Here is a 22242-nt window from a genome sequence, read left to right on the forward strand (position 1 = left end):
CTGACTAGGTCAACTTGCCCTATGGGAAACTTTGCTGGATCTTTTTCGTCATATCAGGAAAGTGACCTTCACAACTACACACACAACTCCAGACAGACTGATTTCATATTCTACAAAGCATTTGCTTCAATACATATAAAGTAAAATGTTTATCATTTTTTAATGGATGAGTCTTTTTTTGCAAAAATGCAAGTCTTACACTGTAAGAAAACCAAAGACACTTGCTATATCTAACCACACTGGATATGCTTGTGTGCTCTCTCTTCCTTTTTATTTGTTCGTTAACAGCAGCAGCTGTGTAGTTAATAATATTTTTCTAGTCGGATGCTCTACTGTGTTACTGTAAACTGGGTGCTGGCATTTAGTTAGCCATAATTAGGCTCAAAGTTTAGACCTCAGGAGTGTGGCTTTTGAAGGGCTTGTATCAATTACATACTGAGAGCAGGATGTATTTTGCTGCTCTTAAAGTGCCAACCTGGATCTTACTAAAATATGTCACATTATCTAAGGTGCCTAAGAATTAAGTTTCTCCCACTGTTCCTTCATTTATCTCAAAAGTTGCTGCTTGCTCATTTGCCTGTGAAGCGTCTTGTGGCTCAGAGTTATACTTGAGTTGCTGGATTGGCAGCAGTATTAGAAACCAGGCACATTTTGTGACTGGTGTGGGTCTAATTACAACCACATGGAGATCTCTGGGTGCCAGGTTAGCTAGCGACTGACATCTCTATCTGGTTGGTCCCTCCAGTGGGGCTGGGCAATAACTGGTTTTCAACAATGCACTATATCACCAGCTAAACATCACAATATATCACAATGTCTGAAATAAGGATGGAACTATTGACTGTCTTCACAATTTTTCCTGCATCAGGATTTTTGCCAGTGCCTGATCTTGTGAATTGCTGCCCCCTGAATGAAGCTGGGGAGAGCTGAGCCGGCAGAGTTAACAGGGACTGCAGGAATCGAAAGAAGCATTGGTTGGCTTCACAGTTTTTCCCACATTGTGATTTTTGCACAGCACACACACATTTGTTATATACTGTATTGCCAGGTCAAAAATTATGAAACCAACATTACGATATGGACTTCAAACCAGTTTTGGACAATATACTGACATATCACACAGCCCTACCCTCCAGCTTTCTGAAGCAGGTAAGCAGAAGAACTTATTTATTGCATGTACATCTGAAGAGAAAACAGCTGCCACATTTAGTGGGCAGTCACTTTGAAGATGTCAAAGGGGGATTGGACAAATTAATAGATAATAAATTTGTCAGTGGCTACAAGCAGTGTTAGAAATTCAGATATAAAAGCCGAGTGCCAAATGGCTTCCTTAAGCCGTATTTTTCAGTATGACTTTTTGGTTCCTAAAATCCATTCTGATTGTGCAGATAAAATAGAATTCTATAGGATGCGGTATTAGTGTGTGAAAAGAGTCAAGATCCAATGATCCCTAGGTATACACCTCCAGATAGTGGAGACATCAGGGGCCATCCTGGCACCTTCACTTGATCACAAGTGGTCAATAGCCAGGTGCAAAATCCACCTGGTGCCTTGCAAATCAGCTCCCAGATAGCACCCAGCTGGTACTTGTTGACCACACTTCAGTGAGAAAGAAAGTTGTGAAGTTGCTTTCACTTTCAGTCACTTATGTAATAACATGGGTGAGAAGTGAGAAGGGGGGTATCTTTTGGCTATAGTACATAGTGTCAGAACATTGTGAGCAGGCTTTCCTAACTCCCCATCCCCAAGTAAGACAAACTGCTGTAAACTCTTTTTATAATAGTACAGATGAGGAGGTCCCCAGATTAAGCCTGTTGCTTCTGCTACACAAAGACAAGAATCTTGTGGTTTCCCTCTCTCCAATTTATTATCATTGTCGTTGTTTTATTAATTGCCTTGTGCAATGTACAAAACAGCAAAAAAATTACACACAAATAGCTGATACTTTTAGAACAAAACTAAAACAACACAATATAGACTACTATCATCATCAATTTACATAATACATCGCCAGATTTACATTCACCACACCAACAGTGAAGACAAAAAGACCCACAGGCAACTTGAAAAAGAGTAACAATCTCAAATACAATTATTACAAATAAGGTAAAAAGGTAAAGGACCCTGGACAGTTAAGTCCAGTCAAAAGCGACTATGGAGTGCAGCGCTCAACTCGCTTTGCAGGCCAAGGTAGCCGGTGTTTGTCAAAGGAGACTCACTGAAATTAACTGATCCAAATTCGTCATGCTTTTTAATTTCAGTGGGTCTGCTCCGAATATGAGTGGCTACAACCCATAAAAAAGCAACAATTACCATTTAAACCATTAACTTTTAACAAACTGTTCTACTCAGACTAAGACCACTATTAAAGAACCAAAGTTAGCCATCTTCACTTATTTCAATGAGTCTCTACTACGACTATGATGCACTCTATTCATCGTGTTTTATACACTTTTCAGTTGCCCAGGTTAAAAGAAAAACAACAACCAATAAATTCAATAAATAATTTGGTGGGTATGCTCAGAGTAGGACTTGGTTTAATATATACATGTGTGTGTTGATGAAACAGAGGCAGTAAGTTGAGACATTTGGGATTCAATAATATGCTATTATATTTACACATAAATGTGTATTAGTATATATTTGCCATTATATATGTGCGGGGGTTTTGGTGTGTGTATAGGGATATGTGTGTGTGTATCCCTATTATATGTGTGCATGTGTGTTTGTGTATGCAATTTGCCTCTCATTTATGTGTGTGTGTGCATGTGTTTGTGCATGCAATTCGCCTTTTTTATGTGTGTGTGCATGTGTTTGCGCATGCAAGTCGTCTCTTATTTATGTGTGCATGTGCATGTGTTTGTGCATGCAATTCGCCTCTTATTTATGTGTGTGCATGTGTTTGTGCATGCAAGTCGCCTCTTATTTATGTGTGCATGTGCATGTGTTTGTGCATGCAAGTCGCCTCTTATTTATGTGTGTGCGCATGTTTGTGCATGCAAGTCGCCTCTTATTTATGTGTGCATGTGCATGCAAGTCGCCTCTTATTTATGTGTGTGCATGTGTTTGTGCATGCAAGTCGCCTCTTATTTATGTGTGTGCATGTGTTTGTGCATGCAAGTCGCCTCTTATTTATGTGTGTGCATGTGTTTGTGCATGCAAGTCGCCTCTTATTTATGTGTGCATGTGTTTGTGCATGCAAGTCGCCTCTTATTTATGTGTGTGCATGTGTTTGTGCATGCAAGTCGCCTCTTATTTATGTGTGCATGTGCATGTTTGTGCATGCAAGTCGCCTCTTATTTATGTGTGTGCATGTGTTTGTGCATGCAAGTCGCCTCTTATTTATGTGTGTGCATGTGTTTGCACATGCAAGTCGCCTCTTATTTATGTGTGCATGTGCTTGTGCATGCAAGTCGCCTCTTATTTATGTGTGCGTGTGCATGCAATTCGCCTTTTATGTGTGCAGGCGTGTATCTATTGACCAGCTGTTGGCTCCTGAACTCTCCTCCAGCGCTGGAAATACACACAACCCTCAAAACACCCCACAAACAATAATACGAAGAGGCAAGCGGGTCTCCTGGTCCCGCCAGAGCCTGACCCAGTGCTGCAAACCCACTTCTCCCTCACATATGTTTTATTTACAAAGTAGGGGGGGGGAGGCAGCGCAGTGTCTGGTCTGGGGGGGGTCTTGACTTCCGACATTGATCTCACCCAAAACTTGTGACTTGAGGGAGGAGGGGGCGTCCCGTGAGGGAAGCGGTACCGGCGCCCCTTCTTCCTGAGGTAAAAAGAACGAGCGACCCCCGAGCGCCTCCCTCACAGAAGGGGCTACGCGCGGCGTTGTGAGGCGGGGCTTCCGTTCCGAGGCGGAATCCCCTCCCCCCCCTCTCCGCAGGCCCGGCCCCCTTTCCCTGAGGTAAAATAAGACATAAAGCGACAACACCCCCCTCCTCCTTCCGTCGCGGCAGCCGCACCGACACCTCCACACACGCCCCCCCCCCGCCGTCTTCGCAAGGCCCTTACCACACTCGCCGAGACTCTCGGCCCTCGGCCTTCCCGGGGCTGGCGACCACGACGACGACGCTGCAAGGCGCCGCCCCAGCGGCCTCCAACGGGTCTCCTCGGAGGCAGGTCCGGGGCTGAAGCAGTTGGGGCTGAGGGATGTGGGGGGGGAGGGGCGCCTCCGCCAGCGGCCGTTGCCAATCTTCTCCTCCTCCAACGGCCGAGGAGGTCCCGCCCTCCGCCGCGCGCGAGATTGGCTGGCCGCTGGCGAGTGAAGGGCAGGCGCGAGGACCAACTCCGGCGGAAGGGGGAGGAAAACACCGCCGCGGTTGGCCACGCCTCCTCGCTCTGCTTCTTCATCAGCATCATCAAGCCACGCCCCTTTCTCTCTCTTTTTTTCTGGTCAGCCCAATGGCGAGAGCTCTCGAGCCTTTCCCCCGCCTCCTCTCTCCCCGACTCCAGTATTGGTTGAGCCGCAGGACCAATGAGGAAGGCGGGGGAAGGAGGTCAGCGGCAAGCTCCGCTTCTGATTGGGTAGAGGGCGAGGCTTAAGGGAGCCCACGGGACACGCCCTTTTCTGGGTCCTCTTCTCGCGCTGGGCTGGATGGTAAAGCCAGCACCGGCGGCCTACGTGAGGACGTGCACACACAATCAGCGTGCAGGAGGAGGAGGGGGCTGCAGGGTTAGGAGAACCAATGAGGGAGGGGCTTTTCCAGCACCAGCATCGCGGGCGCCCCGGAAGGGAGGAGAGAATTGGTTTGCAAATTGGATCAAGAGAAGATCTGCACCCTTTCCCCCCCTAATCTCTCCAATTCACCGCCCACCTCCCGCAATCTGCACCCCACACCCTTGGCACAATGCATTGTTATTCAAAACAGTTCTATGAGCAAGGAGCGGGCAATGTAAACACAAATGGGGGCCGAAGGTCACTACAGTACTGCCAATCATAAAAGCATGCTTTTGAGGCTGCGGGGAGGGGATCTTGGGCTTTGGGACTCTCTCCCAAGGATCGCCCAAGTTCAAATGCACGCACCTGGCAGGATGAGCTTTCGCTTTCCTAATCTGCCCTTCATAGAGATGTATTGAGCCAGCTGGTATTCTTTGGCAGAGAAAGGACAAAATAAAAAACGCAGAATACTTCCAAAACAAAACAGGAATTGGCTCAGAAGGCAAGGAAAAACACATCAGATGGTTATGGAAACAGGTTTCAGAAGGAAGGGGGTTTCATCTGGAGAAGGTGGAGTGGGGCGTGCATAGGAACCCTCTTCAAATACTTGAGGGTCTCCTACAGAGAAGAGGCCAGACTAGATCAAATGGACTTAACAGTAAGTTTAAGATACGGAGGATAAAGAGAAATTCATGGAGCCAACAGCCTATAGAGAGAGGAGATCTACATGCTGCAGATGTTCAATAGCCACCTGTTGAAGAGTCTAGCTCCGACTCCTTGATTTATTATCTTATCCCATAGCCTTGTTTTAAAAAGACAGCTCTGACCACTGCATTTTTTAAATCTCTCAGCCAAAGTGTAAGCCATTGCCCTAACACATAAATCCCACTCGCCCTACATGCATTTGAAGGAGCCCTTTGAATCACAACCAAAGCCAACCAACTGGAAGTCTAAGGAGTTCACATCTTATGATGAACAACTGTAAGCAAGAAAAGCTCCAGTTCCAACGAACGTCTTACATTGTGAGCCTTAGCATCTATCCTTCTGTGTCCATTGGAAATTACTCCTCAGGACAGGCAACCTTCATATTTTAAGAGCCAGAATTGTCCCTCAACACTGGATAGCAAAGTTCAAGTTTAATAATCTTGGCCTCGGAAAGTACAATCCACTCTTTGTTTCTGTAACCTAACTATTCTTTTCGACCAAAGCTTCCACAAGCTGGTGCCTTCCATATGTTTGGGATTACAATTTCCATCAGCCTCAGCCAGCATGGCCAATTGTCAGGGATGATGGGAGGCATAGTCCATGAGGGACAATAACTTCCTGATCCCTTGCAAAGGGACTATGGGATGAAGGCAGGGGCTGATGGGAGTATTATTATTATTATTATTATTATTATTAATTACATTTATTGGTCCCTTTTTACCAAGGTGATGTTATAAGAATTTTAAGGTCATATATAAAAAAACTAAGTGTTCATAACTGTATATATAAACCACATGTCTGAAACCCCACAAATTGACCTCAAATATTTCTCTGCAAGGTCAAAGTGGGAAACCTCCCCATTGTCTCTTTCCTCAAAAATCATGTCCTCAGGGCACATTCAAGATATGAACAGGGTGTGAGCCTGTGACCTATGACCTAGATTCAGGAATTAAGTAGTTATAATAACAAAAGAGTGCCCAAAATCCAGATAATGCAATCAGGTATAGTGGTACCTCAGGTTACATATGCTTCAAGTTACAGACTCCACTAGTCCAGAAATATTACCTCGGGTTAAGAACTTTGCTTCCGGTGACCTTGGACTCCAAGGTGGGCAATTTAAAAAGTCTATATAAGGGCTTGCACACCTTTGTTCTGGGTCCTCTTCCTCTCTCCTGCATGTTATTTTCTCCTACCGATAGAGAACCTACAAAAGAACTCTATATGGGCTCTTAGGTACCCCATAAGGGGAAAGGAGCAGTTTTATTACTTATAACAGTGACTCAAAGCAACCTACAATATATAAAACAGACAGATACATATATCAAAGAAAAAGGGAAATTTAAAGACAATCCTATATTTAAAAGGAAGTTTTAGTCTGAAAAATCGGGAGGGCACCAACTTAAGAGCATAGTCTGGACCTTTATGAATCAGTTAGTTCTTCCACAACAAGCTATGCAATCAAGAACAACAACAAAAGTTTTAAACAAATTTATCTTCTCACAGTCCCTGAAATTGCTGCTAGCATTTTTTCAAAAAGGGGGAGCAACAGCTGGACTAAAAGTTATCTAGATCTCCAGCCACACAGATCTAATCATCACCAAACTAAAAACCGAATTTCAAAATTTAATCAGGCACATTCTCTTTGATACGAAAAGGTATTTTATTTTTGAGAACTTTTGTTTGTACAAAACTGTGGCATAATTCAAAAGTCATAAAAGTTTCCAAACAATATTATACATTTATAAGGAGGTAAAGAGGCTAAAAAAGTTAAACAAGCACATTTATTCCAGTCTGTATAATGTGAAGAGTGATTTAGTATCAACTCTGCTTTATCCTGAGGTATTAAACTGTAAAGGTTTTGGTACTGTTTGAAGCAAGAATGACCAACCACCGAATATACAACCAAGCCTTCCCATGTCTAATTTCCCATTCTAAGTAAGATAAAAAGGAATATTCAGACATGCACAAAGCAGGACACTGATCTAAAGCTAATGATCTAGAGCAGCGGTAGTGACATTTTTGAATCCCAGGAGCAAAAAATTTGTTGGCAGTTTAGAAAATTCAGTGCTTTTCCAATGTTCAAAGCTCAGTCTTTCACAGCAAAAAAAGCAGTAAAAAGGCACTTCCAAATGGCTTTTGTGTGTTCCCATATGGCACTATTAAGTAGGAAGCAGCACCTGGCTGATTAAATGTGGAGACTGAGGTAGTAACTTTTACATAAAGACTGTTAAGACAAGTAACCAGTAGAGAAGGGGGCTTTTAGCAAAAAATGTCAACACTCCAAGAATCAAGGGGTCTCAAATGATCACTGTGGTGGGTCCTAAACGGACAATAGTAAAAAATGCTGTGATAACAGTTTTTTAAAAACGCTGCCACAAAAAGATCAAGAGCATCAAACTTAACAGTAAAAAAGATCCATAGATCAAAGAGATTGTTCTAGCAACCAAGCCATGTACTAGGTTTTTAGCTTTAAAAGAAAATGACACCCCATTAAAAAAAACTGCAATTCTGTAGATTTTAGTAGCACACAAATGAGAAATTTGCAATTCCTACAACCATGAAGGTTTCCTTTAAAAAAAGATGCAATCATTACTACAAAAATACATAAGCAGGTTCCTCAACCTTTATAGTTTTCAGGGAAGGGAGACAACAGTGACAGCTTTTCTGAAAGGCTATTTATTTAAATAAAACCCCGTCAAAAAACCCCACAAGGTTTTGCTTTTTAAAAAAAAAAATCTTAATGAAATTAGAAGTGCTTTTTGGAATCACCGTCCATTGCCATAGCCAGGGAAGAGCTGGCTCAGGAGGGTCTGCAGCAGTTCATTCACTTGCATTGTATAGTGTTTGCCAAGATCATAACGGCAGGCTGGGCAGCTGTAGACTTCTGCTCGGAAGGATCGATCTAGGCAGTCCTGGGGAGTGAAAGAGACATCAAAGAAATGAGAATTTTTTAAAGACCACTAGCATACTAAACAAAGGGACGCGGGTGGCACTGTGGGTAAAACCTCAGCGCCAGGACTTGCCGATCGTCACATCAGCGGTTTGAATGCCCGCGGCGGGGTGAGCTCCCGTCGTTCGGTCCCAGCTCCTGCCCACCTAGCAGTTCGAAAGCACCCCTAAGTGCAAGTAGATAAATAGGTACCGCTTTATAGCGGGAAGGTAAACGGCGTTTCCGTGTGCGGCACTGGTGCTGGCTCGCCAGCTGCAGCTTGTCACGCTGGCCACGTGACCCGGAAGTGTCTTCGGACAGCGCTGGCCCCCGGCCTCTTAAGCGAGATGGGCGCGCAACCCCAGAGTCGGACACGACTGGCCCGTACGGGCAGGGGTACCTGTACCTTTACCTTTAGCATACTAAACAGGGACATAAAACCCATCCACTAAAGGTTTTGTCATAGCTATTAAAGTGCACCTGGTTTTTGTTTATTGATTGCCAAAAGCATGAAAGCCAATAGGAGTGTAGTATGTTTCCTTGGGGAAAATATAGCTACTGCTTATGAAACGGTAGTAGACCATCTCATTTGCATGAAAAATCTCTGGTTCAATCCCCAGACTATCCAGGTGGGGGTGAGAAAGACATCTGCCTGGAAGCCTGTAGAACCACTACCACTCAGTATAAGACAAAACAAAAACCATACTTTTGCAAATATTCTTTGATCCTTGCATTAAGAAAACAAATTTCTAATTTAAGATTCTAGACTGTGGAGTAAAAATAATAATAATGAATGGGTGATCAAAAGATACCAGCTATCTTTACACTGAACAAGAGATCAAAGATTCAACCCTTCCCCCACAGTACCACCCCTTGCTGAGTGCAATGAGAAATAGAGTGCTAACCCACATCTAAGATAACATCTTGCTTTAATTCTAACTTAAGAATACTCTGCTTTGGTGATAAAATTGCCAACATTCACACAAACTGCAGCAAACTTTATTCTGGTAAAGGGCAACAAGGAGGGCCCTCTGTCAAGCCAGCTATGCTAATACTTTTATTGTTCTGTAGACTAGGTATATCAAGTTTGTATTAAAACAACAACAACAACAGCCTGTGTTGAAAGGAGTTATTGCTGAAACTTGTCTGTCCTTTATTAAATACAGTACCAATTAAACCCGCCTGTTTTTGTGAAGGGTGATGAGAATTCTTCACCACACACAAAAAAAGATTTAATCACTCCCCTGAGATAACAGCTAAAGTCTATACAGAAAAAAGGAGCACCAGGATATTTCAGTCACACCCTATCCAGCCATCATCTCACTCTATTCACCTTAAGAGTTCTACCCTGCAACTATTTGCATCTTCACTAATCCCAGGACAAAAGCAATGACCCAATATTGCCTGAGGGAGGTAATCTTTCACCTTGCTTCAGCTGACAATTAACTTTTTGAACAAAGCAGGAGACTGAAGTTGGTCAAGGGATGTTACCAGAGGGCATGGGACCTTATCACAGAGTAACTAGGGACAGAGGAAGATCAGGCTACAGATCTCAGTACAGCACCTCCTTTCTGCCCTTAGTCTCTTGCTATTCACAAATTACAGTGACTGGCTACCAAGAGCTAGTCGTCTTTCAAAATTAGTTTTTTACTACTGCTGCTTCCTTTTAACAACCTTCGGGGAAAGAGAATCCCAAGAATTTTGCGGTCTTGACTTAAGTAGGACTTTCCCACTTCCCATTAAATACTACAGTGGAAGATCGGAGTGGCCTCTTAGAACAGGTTAACAAATATTGCAAGATACACAATTTTTGTACTTTATTCTGCATGCAGCCACCCTGTAGGGCAGGGATGGAAAGCTGTGCAGCTCCAGAGGTTAGGCTCCAATTCCCATTATTCCTGACCACTAGCCACGCTGATGCGGAGTCCAACAGCAGCTAGAGGTGCACTGGTTCCCCGTCCCTGTAGAGTTCGGCTCTGCCTACTGGTGACACCTTGTTCACTCACACAATATTGCACACCCTAGAACAAGAGTGGGAACGCTTTTGGCCCAGATCTCTACTGTTCTCAGTCAACACAGGCCAACTTTGGTGACCTGTGGGAAGGACAACTCAATTGCCTGCCATCTTGATGGTGTCAGATGATTGACGGGTGGTTTTTCTCCCCCATAAAGCCCTTTGCACAGTATTTTTCCAAGCACATGACAGCCAGCAGGGTGCCGGATGCTTGGGAACCAGAGCACAAGGGGCTTTGCCTGTCCTATGCTCAGAAAAGGGCAGAGAAAAGGGCTTGCAATGCTGTCTTCTGCAGGCAATTGGTTATGCGATTGAATAACCAAACTCTGTTTGTGCAACCTATTCACTTGCTCCACACCTGACTGGACTCAAGACCAGGCGAAATTTGGCCCACAGGCCTGAGGTTCCCCACCCCTACTTTAGAATGTTTCCAGAGCCATTCACCAGGTTTCAAGTCTTAAAAATTATAGGAAGAGTCAATGTTCTGAAATAGGCACAGCAGTGAAAATCAATGGCAGTTCCTCACCTTGCATACATTGTGCTGGCACACCGTTGTTATTGGCCGAAACACCACCTCCTGACAGCAAATGCACAGGAAAGTTTCTTCCACTTTGTTGAGGAATTTCTGTCGCGAAAAGGGAGACAGAGGAGTTACAGTAATACTACTTCTGTTCTCCTATTGCTTAAACATTAAATGGGCCTTTTCTGCAGTGGCTCCCCACGTGTGGAATCTTCTCCCCAGGAAGGCTGTAAGCTTCCCAGTTGCATGGTAGAGGCAAAGACTTGGTCCCAGCCTCGCTTATTGCTAGGTTTCTACTTTGAGAGAGAGCTTAGGTTTTGTCTTGGGTGCTGCTTTTGATGCGGGAAGCCTTTTTAAAAAAGCATTATGCTGCATGTACAGACCAGGGCAATCCCAAGTTAAACAGAATGCCAATAAGCATTGCTTCTTAACCCTGTTTTGGGGCAAGCGGTACCCACCCCACACATACCGGGCCATCCTTGAGGGCTTCTAGTGCTTCACTCCACAACTTTGCATTGGCTTCGTCATCTTTAATGAGGGCCCTCTGCTTGGGGGTGAGCTTGTAGACTTCAACCTTGGTCTTCTTTGGTGTGCCAGCAGGAGAAACAGAGAAGTCCATTTCATTTCCTGGAAACAAAAATACAGGATGTGCTTTATCTCAGTTTTATCTTCTGCCTGCCCCCCCCTCCCCCGCCAAAGAAGAAAACTGTAGACAGTTGGATAAGGTATACTGTTACTAGAAAAATTCCCACTGCAAACCCCCCTTCTTTTCTCTATACATCTGTTTTGTGCCACCACGTGCCCCACCACATCTCCCAAGAATGCACATAAAATAAGTGCACCGGATTCTGATTGTTGGATTACCGAGATGACAGCTAACTTCCTGCTCAGTGTGATGAAGAGGAAAGCGGCACTAACTTCTTTTTTAACACCACAGCTGCAGTCGATACGCTGCACAATCGAACGAAGTTCCAAGTAGCTTTATTGTACAAGGTTAATGGAGCTAGGACAAATCCGAGGAGCTGAAGGACCCCTTTAACGATCCTCCTCCACCCTCAGCAGTTTTTTTGTCTTTTTGTTTCTGTATTATCGGTCACTCGATGTTTTAAATCCCTTGTCGCTTCTGTTATCTCTTCCCCCCCCCCCCGTAAGTATTTGCCCAGGACGATATCTATCTTTACCTCCCCACCCCCATTTTATGTTGTTATTTCTATGTATATCATGCTATGGCCACACGGCTAATACAATAAAATCTATTGATTGAAATAAGTGCACCCTTATGTCACCCCAAAGCACCACACCACACATGCTGTCCAGAAAATCCACCCTGTCCCCCTTCCTTGTTTGCCTGGTTCTAATGGAGGCATGTACCCCACCCTTTCCTCATTTAAGCCAGATACTTTAAATCTAGCCTGTTAAAACAAGGGAAGCTTGAATTTCCTTATGGAACAATGTGTAATTCTTACTTTTGGAACCTGTTGGTCATGTCTGCCTCTTTGCATTGTGGGAGACCCTACATCCTCCATAACCCTATTGCCTGAGATCATGTAGGCTGCTGCCTGCCAGGGAAGTGCCTGAGAGGTTTTCCTCCCCACTTTTTAGCTTCAATCAGTGTCAACTGTCTTCAAATATTGTATGGTTTTGCCCAGGTGTGTGATGTTCCTGATTGCCATATTCCTAGGACAGGCATGTCCAAAGTCCGTATCGGGGGCCTAATCTGGCCCACCAGCCGATTTAATTCAGCCCCATGGCAGTATATGTCCTGGGGTAAAATCCTTTAAAAAAGCTCAACTACTTTGGTCGGCCCTCAAGCATGTTCATTTCATCAAATCTGGCCCTCTTTGAAAAAAGTTTTGGCACCCCTGACCTAGGAGAACCTATTCCCAGTGTTAATGCTCTGCATAACTATGTAAATCTTGCTAATCCTCAGAAATTTAACACATCTTGGCTTGCCCAAGCGACTGCAACCCCACCTTATGTGTGATATATTTGTGACACTGAGGTTAAGGGGATGTCCTCCTCCTGCGGACCAAAATGCAAACATTTAAAAGATGTGACACACTTTGTTCTGGTCTCTCTCTCACCTCCTTACAGGGAGGAGGGAGTGTGCTGCAGCAGAAAAATAAAAATCTACCTTGTTTTCACTGGACCCTGCCTCAGCTCAGCTCATTATTCTCTGACCGATAACAAATCTGAGGGACTCCGAGTCTTGTAAAAGAAAGTTAGGCCTTAAAAGGCACGCGCACGCACGCGCGCACACACCTATTTTCCAGTATCAATACCTACCAGATTTCCTCTTCCTTTTCCCTTGCCCCGGGGTTTCAAGCTCTTCTGTTTTCTTACTGTTTTCTTTTTCTTTGTTTGCAACAGATTCCAGATACCCTTCAGGATACTAAATTAGGAATGAGAAATGGTTATCCTGTGCATAGCCCTCGGAGACAACATCCCTTAATCCAACACTGGCCACTGATCTGGTCTAATCTCACAGGGAAGCTCTTAGGATTCCTTTCTCCTACCATAAGAATGCTGAGTTGCACCATCTAAATCAGGCTTCCTCAACCTCGGCCCCTCCAGATGTTGTTGGCCTACAACTCCCATGATCCCTAGCTAGCAGGACCAGTGGTCAGGGATGCTGGGAATTGTAGTCTCAAAATATCTGGAGGGTCGAGGTTGAGGAAGCATGATCTAAATCCATCAACCACAGCACTGCTCTTGCTGCCACCAGTGCCAAAGACTAATAATAATAATAATAATAATAAATTTTATTTATATCCCGCCCTCCCCAGCCGAAGCCGGGCTCAGGGCGGCTAACAACAATAAAACAATACAAAAGTACAACACAAACAACACTCTAAAATCATTCATTATAAAATTAATTAAATTCAAGCCACTGGCCACCATTGGGCCAGAGCTCCGCGAAGATTGCCGAGGGAGGGAGTCAGGCTGTGCCCTAGCCAAAGGCCTGGCGGAACAGCTCTGTCTTGCAGGCCCTGCGGAAAGATGTCAAGTCCCGCAGGGCCCTAGTCTCTTGTGACAGAGTGTTCCACCAGGTCGGAGCCACAGCCGAAAAAGCCCTGGCTCTAGTTGAGGCCAGCCTAACTTCTCTGTGGCCTGGGACCTTCAAGATGTTTTTATTTGAAGACCGTAAGTTTCTCTGTGGGGCATACCAGGAGAGGCGGTCCCGTAGGTACGAGGGTCCTAGGCCGTACAGGGCTTTAAAGGTTAAATTGGTGTTACACATAACTGCAGCAATGGGAGGTATAGATGTAAAGGATAATGTATTGCCATAAAATCCAGAGTGCTAGGCTGCCTACTGGACGACACTGGTGTAAATGCATCTTCCCTCAAGATCTAAGCATGTTCCACTGTAGCTGTTGAGCTGAAAAGGGGGACAGCTAGTTTTTTTTTCTAATAAAAAAGCAGCCACTAATTACTGGGGAATGGTTTTTAGCTTAATGTCTGCATAGCTCTAACATGCTGCTCAAAATCTGAAAGTTTCAGCAGTAGGTATTGATCACAGGACATTCAATGGGCATTACAGGGAGAGAATAAATCAAGCACACCTGAACTGGGTGTGCACTCCTGTTCAACTACCAGAGAAAGAAAACAAAGCCAAATAAATGGCAAGAAGCATAACACAATCCTGAGAGGTTACCTTAACCACCATTTCTCTCGCAGCAGCTGGACTCCTGACCCTTCAAAGGACAATGCTTCGCAACACTCCACAGCATGACTTACCTGCATTGTCAGCCCAAGTTTCTTCATTCTCTCCTTCCCTTCCCTGGTCCAAGGGGCTGGCTCATCATCATCTCTCCTGAGCAGGTAGCGCCACACTAAGAAGCCAGATTTCCCTGTTTCAGGCCAATATTTAACAACCTGAAAAAGGAAATGAGAAGACAGGTTTAAATGTCACACAAAGCTTTCCTAATGAGCCCACCTTGAATCCACATTGCCTTACACTTAGGCAAACTTCCTTACCTTATATATGCCGTCATATCGGTTCCCCTCCTTAGGGGCATATTTGCTATGCCTGCCCCCCTTCGCATTCCGCACCACCCTCACTGGCTTTCCGGCTCTCCAGTCCTTAGCCTCTGAGCCCTCTTTATCATTGATTGGAGCACTGCAGTTCAGCGCCAACGCCCTACAAAATAATTTTGAAAAAGAGAAAGTGTTTGTGGGAACCCGGTCCTTAGTTCTTAAAGAGATCAGAGAGGAGGAACCTGTGACCCTCCTTTTAAGTCCCATCAGCACCAGCCAGTCTGGCCAATTGTCTTTTTTTTTTTAATGATATTTATTCAAAATTTCAAAAATACAGAAAAAATAAGAAAAAATAAGAAAAAGAACAGGTACATAAAAGAGAGAAAACAACAACAACACAACAAAAAAATAAAAAGAAAAGAAAAAAAAGAATACAAATCCCATGTTACATCTTTTCATTTGCTTATTTCTTTGACCTCCTCACACCTCCCTTTTTGTATTCTAGCTTAATTCATTGTTTCAGCAAATTCTTTCAATCTTTCTCAATTCTTATTTAAATAATTTATCTTAACAGTCTAGCCTATTAGTTAACTCAGCAAATCCTTTCCGTCTTTCACCATATTCTGTTATTCAATTTACCCTAATTTATTTAACCTTATCTAACCATAATAAACCTTAAAATTCTAAATTTAAAACATATTTATACATAACTCCTTATATCCTTTCTACTAAAGCCAGATAATTCCATTCCCACATTTTCCCTAGTATTTCATTAGTTTTACACTAATTCCAGAAATAATAAAAAAATTTCCTTTTCTAGACTTTTTTTCTTCTTCTAATTTTAATCCAACGTCCTTTCTTCCTGGTCTCGGGTTTTGTCAGTCCTTACTGTCCATTCCATCCAGTCCATCAACCTGGTGATCTTATGTCCGAGGCCCTTAAGTCTCTTCTATGCCCCTTCTGCAGATTTTCTTCTTGTTTATGCTTACACTTTTCCTTGTCTTTTGTTGGTCTCTTTCTTAATTTATTCCCTTTCTCCTTGAGGAGTAGGTCTCTGGGGGATTCCAACCAATAATTGTCTCCATCCTCCCTCATCAGGCTAGCCCATTCCCCACAGTCCCACTCCCTGCCATCATCATTGTAATCCGAAAAGTAGTTATCCAAAAAATAGTTATCAGCATGTTTCAGAGTCCCACCAAAGTTAAGAGCCTCCTTAGCTCCAGGCTCTCTCAGGCCCACTCCAAGTTCAATCTTCCAAAACAGCGGCTTATGCTCCTGCAGGGCTTCGGGTCTCTCCATTTGTATTGCTTGAGGTGCGATCGCAGCCTCCTCCATCTTCATCTGCCCTTGCACTTGCCCAGTCGAACCAGTTTCCTGGGTTGGTCGCTGTATAATTTCTGTAACTGTATTTCCTGTTAATCAATATTGACTGACTACAGCAGTCATCAAGTCCAACTTCTCATTCATCAAATCCGTCTTCTCATGTAACTGCTCCAGCAAAGCATTTGTCTTACAAAAGGCAGTCACCAAAACTTCCTCCCAACACATTTCTATTCAAGGTCAAACGACTGGTCCCACGATCCCAATCTCGCAGCTGTAAGGTCTCCAAGTAAACTGCAGCAACAAATTGACAATCTCCCTCTAGGGGACACAATTTCTATTTGTATCCATCTTTTTGAAACATATCCAACAAAAGAAAGTTACTTTCAATTTTCAAATACTTTGTTTCTTTAGAATGCAGAAGGCAACATTGAAGTCAGTTTGTTTCTCTTTTTTAACTATCTGTCAAAATGCTCCACTTACAATCAATGGACGTCTCCAACAATTTCTATCCTGACACCCCGTTCCCAGGTTTGAGACGATGGAAACTTATTTTCCTTTACTCCCTCTCCTGCAGGCTTAAACAGTCAAATCCCCCCCCCTTTTCTCCTGCTTCCAAGGGGGTTTTATTGGTTATAAATGCAGGAAATTTCAGCCTTTGCAAACAACTTTCCAGACTATTAGATTACAAGGTTTTTGCTTCAGTCTGTTTACAAAAAGCGGAAGGCGGACTTCCTGTTTTGAACCTTCCCGCTTCAGTGCCTAATTCGAGTGTTTCTTGATCCAATTTTCCGTTTTTACTCACGGGTACTTGTTTAGATTCCAATTGTCAACAGGAAAAAGTCAGCGCTCTCCGGCGATGGCTATGTGGCTTCCCTCCGTGAAAGTAGCAGTCAGTTCGCAGCACCGCGCCGCTCACCCCACTTCGCTCCGGAGCCCCAAAATGGGGTTCCCCGCGAGTAGGGGAGGCGCTCCTGGTGCTCTGCCGAACCCCACGTTCCCAGGCTTCCTCGGCCTGGGATTTCTAGCGGGTCCCCACCTTCGCCGCGGCGGGAAGACCCAATTTCCACGGAGCCCGTTCCTCCAATCGGAGGAACTCCGCCATTCATCGATGGCGCTAACCCACCCCATCAGGGGTGATGCAAACAGGAATCCGGCAGCATCTGGAGGATCACAGGTTTCCGAAACCAGTTGTAGATCTTTGGTATGGAGATGAGGGCAGAAGACGCAAGTAGCTTTTCTTCCCACATCACAGAATAAGCCATGGTTAAGGACAGAAAAGCCTCACTTGACCAGGCCGAAAATCCATCTGCTCCCCACACAAAAATCCATTTGCAAATTGTGTAGGAGTCATGCTGCTTTTCAACATATTTCCAAAACAAAGCAAAAAGAATCAGCTTCTAGAACTGGAAGAAGTTGCTCAATGTATCTTTCCCATGTAATAATGAACATTATGTTTATTATTACAACCTAGAGATAGTCAACAAAGCAAGAATGTTTCAAGACATTAAACAAAGGCCAGAAAACATCTATAAAACACCTGCTTCTTTTTTTAAACGCTTGCAAAAATAGGAATGCTTTCATAGCTTGCCATTTCCTGAAAACCCCTTGGAAGATAAGCTCTTTTGCCTCACCTGTTCATGTTTGTAAGCTTTTGATCACAAGATTGTTCAGCTGTACGTTTGTTTCCAGAAAGGTCACGACCTCCGCTTCCCGTGTAAGTGAAAGAATTTCCATGATCCTGAAATATATTCAGATGGTTCAATCCAGGACTGGGAAAATCCCAACTACCTGGTCACTCAAGCACCTGAATAAACTGGTGTTGCCACATAAAACACTTAGGTACTTGTCAAACTCCACCAATCTGTGCTTTAAAAAAAACCTGCGGCAACCAAGGAATTTTGCAGTATTTTCCCAGCCCTATTTCAAATCACATACATCGCTTAACTCAGATGTTACTATATTATTGTGTCCTCCCAAACTGGTGACATTCAAGAGGATTTTTAATTCCAGTCCTGCCACACTGTGGCTGTGTAGATATATAAAAAGACAGCAGCAAGCTTGAGCAGTCCATGGCCTTGCCTCTTGCTGTAACCTCTCAAGGACAGCATTCTGCTTTTTTGGTGGTGTGGGTGATAATGATCATATTGTTTTATTGTTAAACATGATGGGTCCTTTAACTATGTAAGTCTCCTAGAGACGTTTTGTATTAGGCAACAAATAAATTGAACAACACCATACAGCAGACTGTAACTACTATAGGATTGATACATGCATTCACCCAGTACTAACATTGTGTCACACGTTATATGACAAACAAAAATAGTATTAACCTCACTGGTTCATACCAGTGTAGACAGAGAGCTTACAGGAGTGTTTCCGACATCTGACACTCTTTTCCTCTCTACACAACATACATCATTTTCATACCACAAACAATTGGTATACCACAAACTCCATTGGAGAAGTTACAGAAAGGTAGCCGTGTTGGTCTGCCATAGTCAAAACAAAAATTTTTTTTCCTTCTAGTAGCACCTTAAAGACCAACTAAGTTAGTTCTTGGTATGAGCTTTCGTGTATCTGAAGAAGTGTGCATGCACACCAAAGCTCATACCAAGAACTAACTTAGTTGGTCTTTAAGGTGCTACTGGAAGGGGGGGGGGAATTTTGTTTTGTCCATTGGAGAAGTCCATCCCATGATCCAAACTTATCTGGGATGGGAGAAAGAGGACAAACCTTTTGCCTGACAGGGTACTTCTTAACGAGCAATTTATCGGGCCTTCTAGAAAAGAGGTGAGAATGATGAGATGAGCTAACTGACACACACAACACTTACTATATCATCTTCGTAGCCGCCTGCCAGGACCAGTGAATAGGCTCCATCATTGCTTCTGCCATGTATACCTGCAACATGGGGCCTGTGGACACCCGACTCGCTTACCTATGGAGAAATGCAAATCCATGAGGTCAAGTACAGACAGTCACATGGAAGCATTCAATTACGAAAGGATCGATGGGGTGGGGAGATATGGAAACCTTGTAATGGTAGTGAACGTAAAACACTTCACCCACTATACCACCTACGAGTTATAACTGCCATGGCTCCATTTGCAGTGAAAGTGCAGTTCCCCAAGAGCTCTTCATGTTACATTTCAGGCAGGTAAGTAACAAAGGGAAAAGCAGTATTCCCCTTCTGAATGAAAAAGGTCAGGGCCACAATTAAAAAAAATGGCAGTAGCCACTTGCCAGTACAGAATTTGTAGTTCTTACAAACAGAGCTAAATGAGTAGCATCCTGCTTCCCATCAGATTCAAGGGCCTCCTTGCACATTCGTACCCAGGTATAAATAGCAGTTGTCTGTTGTTCCAAGGAACACCCACCCACTCCACAATGGAAAAAGAATGGGGCCAGATACAGCATCTTACCTGGACTCTGAACTTCCACATGGTTCCAACTGGAACTCCAGGGATCGGCCCATAGTGGTTTGATGGGACTATGGTACACTCTCTTGTGCGACCTACACATGCCATGCCCTAGAAAATAAAAAAAGTCACAGATCAAGACAGAAATTGCCACAAATTTATTAGCCCACCAATTTATTGTGCTATTGAGCTATTAAGAGAAGGACACATTCATCCATTATGTTCCCCCAAATAAAACCCATGTAACAAAGCAGTCCCATCTAAGGTTAGCACAGAATCATTCCTGCTACCTATTTAACAAATGGGTAGTTAAACCTGCCCAATACTGGCCCTATGCTGTTGAAAAGTAGATGTTTCCACTGCAAGCCACTGTAACTAGCAATTGTTCTCAGGACTTCCTAAGACAAGCTAGTTGTCAAGAGACAACTGCTTGGACAGACTTGTCACCCCTATGACTTTTCTCTTTGTGGAACACAAATGACGTTTTAGTAGATTAGTAGAGAACATGTGAAATACTTTTGAGCTGGCTGAGCCATGTAATTGTGTACACATCCGTCTTGAGGTTTTTACATGTGCCCGGCAGCAGTGCCAGACTGCAGTCTGGCACTGCAGGAGAGCAAGACAAAACAAACCAGGATGGACCAACCTTGCCCCAGTCCCGCTGAGAGGATGAATTTGCAGATGCCATCTTGGCTTTCTTTTTGCTTTCTTTCAGCTTCTCACCAGCCAAAACCACCTCACTTGCATCATTGCGACATTCAGGACAATACCTAGTTATCAAAAAATTAAAAAACAGAAGCGTCATGGGGGCGGCGAGGACTGGTTCCTAGGACTATTTTTAATATGCACTATTAGAAGAAGAAAAAACCTGTTAAAAGCTGCATCCATAATTTCATATACAGTTATTTCTAATTTTCCCCAAGATTGGTCAATGTGTGTTAGAGCACAGAGCCAACACTACTGCACAGTGAACCTGACAAAACTCTTTCATCCAGTTTTCCTCCTTGTGAAACTGGCAGTTAGAAGTATATGAAGACAGACCAAATGGGCAAAACTAAAAAAGACATACCCAGCTTAATAATTCAAATGCTTTTAGCTGGGCTGCCTACAGTGGCTTTTCACAGCCCTGATAGCTGCCTGTGCCAGTTAACATACAAAGAACATGGCATTCCACTGAGCTACAGCCCTCCTACCCTGAGAGCAAAGTTGAGGTACAAGGAAAAAAGAGGAGAGCCAGGCTGGAGCCCACATCCAACATGCTACTAAGAACCATGTTCATTACACATCAGATCACCAAATGTCTTGTGAACACCCTTTAAAAACATACACAACAAACTCCTGACTAAGCCAGGAAATAGTTAGAACTAACAGAACACGTATGTTGTGTGTAGAAGGTGTCAGAGCTAGACCTCTGGCATTTCCAAAGGGTAGGATATCACTTTTCATAAAAACAAGCTGAAAGGAGATAGAAGGAAATGTTACAAAAGTATTTGCTGTAATCAAAAGAAGCCCTTGTCTTTGGGGTATTTAGGCGGACCCTTGCAAACAGGGTTGTGAAAGCCTTGGTCCCGTGATCCACGACTGGCTAAGAAGCAGTGCTTTGACTCTTAATGGGCTTCATTTGCTTTCAATGGCAATAGGAAACAGCCATGTCTGATTGCTAGATATGTCAGCATCTTCAGTATATGCTCAATGATTGTCCAGAGTAAATTAGGCAGAAATGGAAGGAAGGAAGAAATGGGAACCAAAACCTCAACAATGGTTTTAATCAGCCATATTGGGGGGGGGGTTCCCAGGGTATTGATCCCGCCCCCAAGATTCCTTTCAAACCAGAAGGGCCATGGGTCACGTGACCTTAAGACTCACCATAAGCATCCACTGCTTCTAAAATACTTTAAATTATTTTCTGTCTGCTTACGAATCAATTTAAAAAGCTGCCAATGTTTTTCTTATCACTATTTTACTGGCTTACTATATTTGTTCAGTTAATTTTATGTTTGTTCACCTGTTTTGTTTTATTATGTATTGTTAAAACTTCAATCAACATTATAATTTTCAAAAAGTGTTCATTGCTACTTACCAGTCCTCATCATCAGGTATCCTGTTAAGAGGTGGGTTAAGACAGTAAATGTGGAAGGCCATGTCACACTCATCACACATTAGCTGTTTCTCTGGATCCTGTTTCCCTCCACACACATGGCAGGCGCACATCCGGCAGGTTTTGCTAGGGTTGTCTTTGCAGTGCTTACACACAGGTCCACTCTGCCCTGTGAAAAAGGAAACACAACACACTCATCAGGCCAAGGAGAGCAAGCCACAAGAAACCTCACAGAGGGTGATTATTTGCTAGGATAACTAAATGGGAGCTTTATGCCACCCACTGGGGACAGACGACAGCTGGTTTGCTGGAAGATTTCAGAGAATGCTTTATCCTGACCCAGTATGGCATTTTCCCCCAGTGACAGCTATCCTCTAAGTGCTTAGGAGGGAGAAGTGATACGACTTACTTTTTAGTGGGCTCTCAGCAGTAAGTGGAACAGCACAGCCAGGTTCTTCAATCTTGTAGATTTCATCCACAAGAGTAATTCGGCAATCATTCAAGGTATCTCCAGCATCCCTAGAAGGGAAGCATATAAGAATTGGCTGCACGTCAAGAAGAAGAAAAGATTTTGGTACACACATATG

The 22242-nt window shown here is 43.7% G+C and overlaps 2 protein-coding genes across 7 annotated transcripts in view; both read right to left on the bottom strand.

Annotated features, from left to right (window-relative positions):
* The window catches only part of KDM4B (lysine demethylase 4B), a 198683-nt gene extending 194638 nt beyond the window's left edge, over positions 1 to 4045 (bottom strand). For all 3 annotated transcript variants that reach the window (XR_008328372.1, XM_053372905.1, XM_053372906.1), the window contains exon 1: positions 4024 to 4045. The gene's annotated coding sequence lies outside the window, so the exon portion shown is untranslated. The remainder of the gene's footprint in view (positions 1 to 4023) is intronic.
* A 2965-nt stretch (positions 4046 to 7010) lies between these two features.
* UHRF1 (ubiquitin like with PHD and ring finger domains 1) overlaps positions 7011 to 22242 on the bottom strand; it is a 169263-nt gene continuing 154031 nt past the window's right edge. For all 4 annotated transcript variants that reach the window (XM_053372918.1, XM_053372916.1, XM_053372917.1 and 1 more), the window contains exons 6-17: positions 22065 to 22174; positions 21638 to 21824; positions 20204 to 20327; positions 19561 to 19668; positions 18972 to 19076; positions 17770 to 17876; positions 14816 to 14978; positions 14576 to 14713; positions 13124 to 13229; positions 11307 to 11464; positions 10844 to 10942; positions 7011 to 8286 (exon numbers count right to left, since the gene is read on the bottom strand). In XM_053372918.1, the coding sequence (XP_053228893.1) occupies positions 8140 to 8286; positions 10844 to 10942; positions 11307 to 11464; positions 13124 to 13229; positions 14576 to 14713; positions 14816 to 14978; positions 17770 to 17876; positions 18972 to 19076; positions 19561 to 19668; positions 20204 to 20327; positions 21638 to 21824; positions 22065 to 22174 (1552 nt within the window). In that variant the 3' untranslated portion in view covers positions 7011 to 8139. The remainder of the gene's footprint in view (positions 8287 to 10843; positions 10943 to 11306; positions 11465 to 13123; positions 13230 to 14575; positions 14714 to 14815; positions 14979 to 17769; positions 17877 to 18971; positions 19077 to 19560; positions 19669 to 20203; positions 20328 to 21637; positions 21825 to 22064; positions 22175 to 22242) is intronic.

Source organism: Podarcis raffonei, chromosome 18, assembly GCF_027172205.1.
Source record: "Podarcis raffonei isolate rPodRaf1 chromosome 18, rPodRaf1.pri, whole genome shotgun sequence".
In the NCBI taxonomy this organism is placed as follows: domain Eukaryota; kingdom Metazoa; phylum Chordata; class Lepidosauria; order Squamata; family Lacertidae; genus Podarcis; species Podarcis raffonei.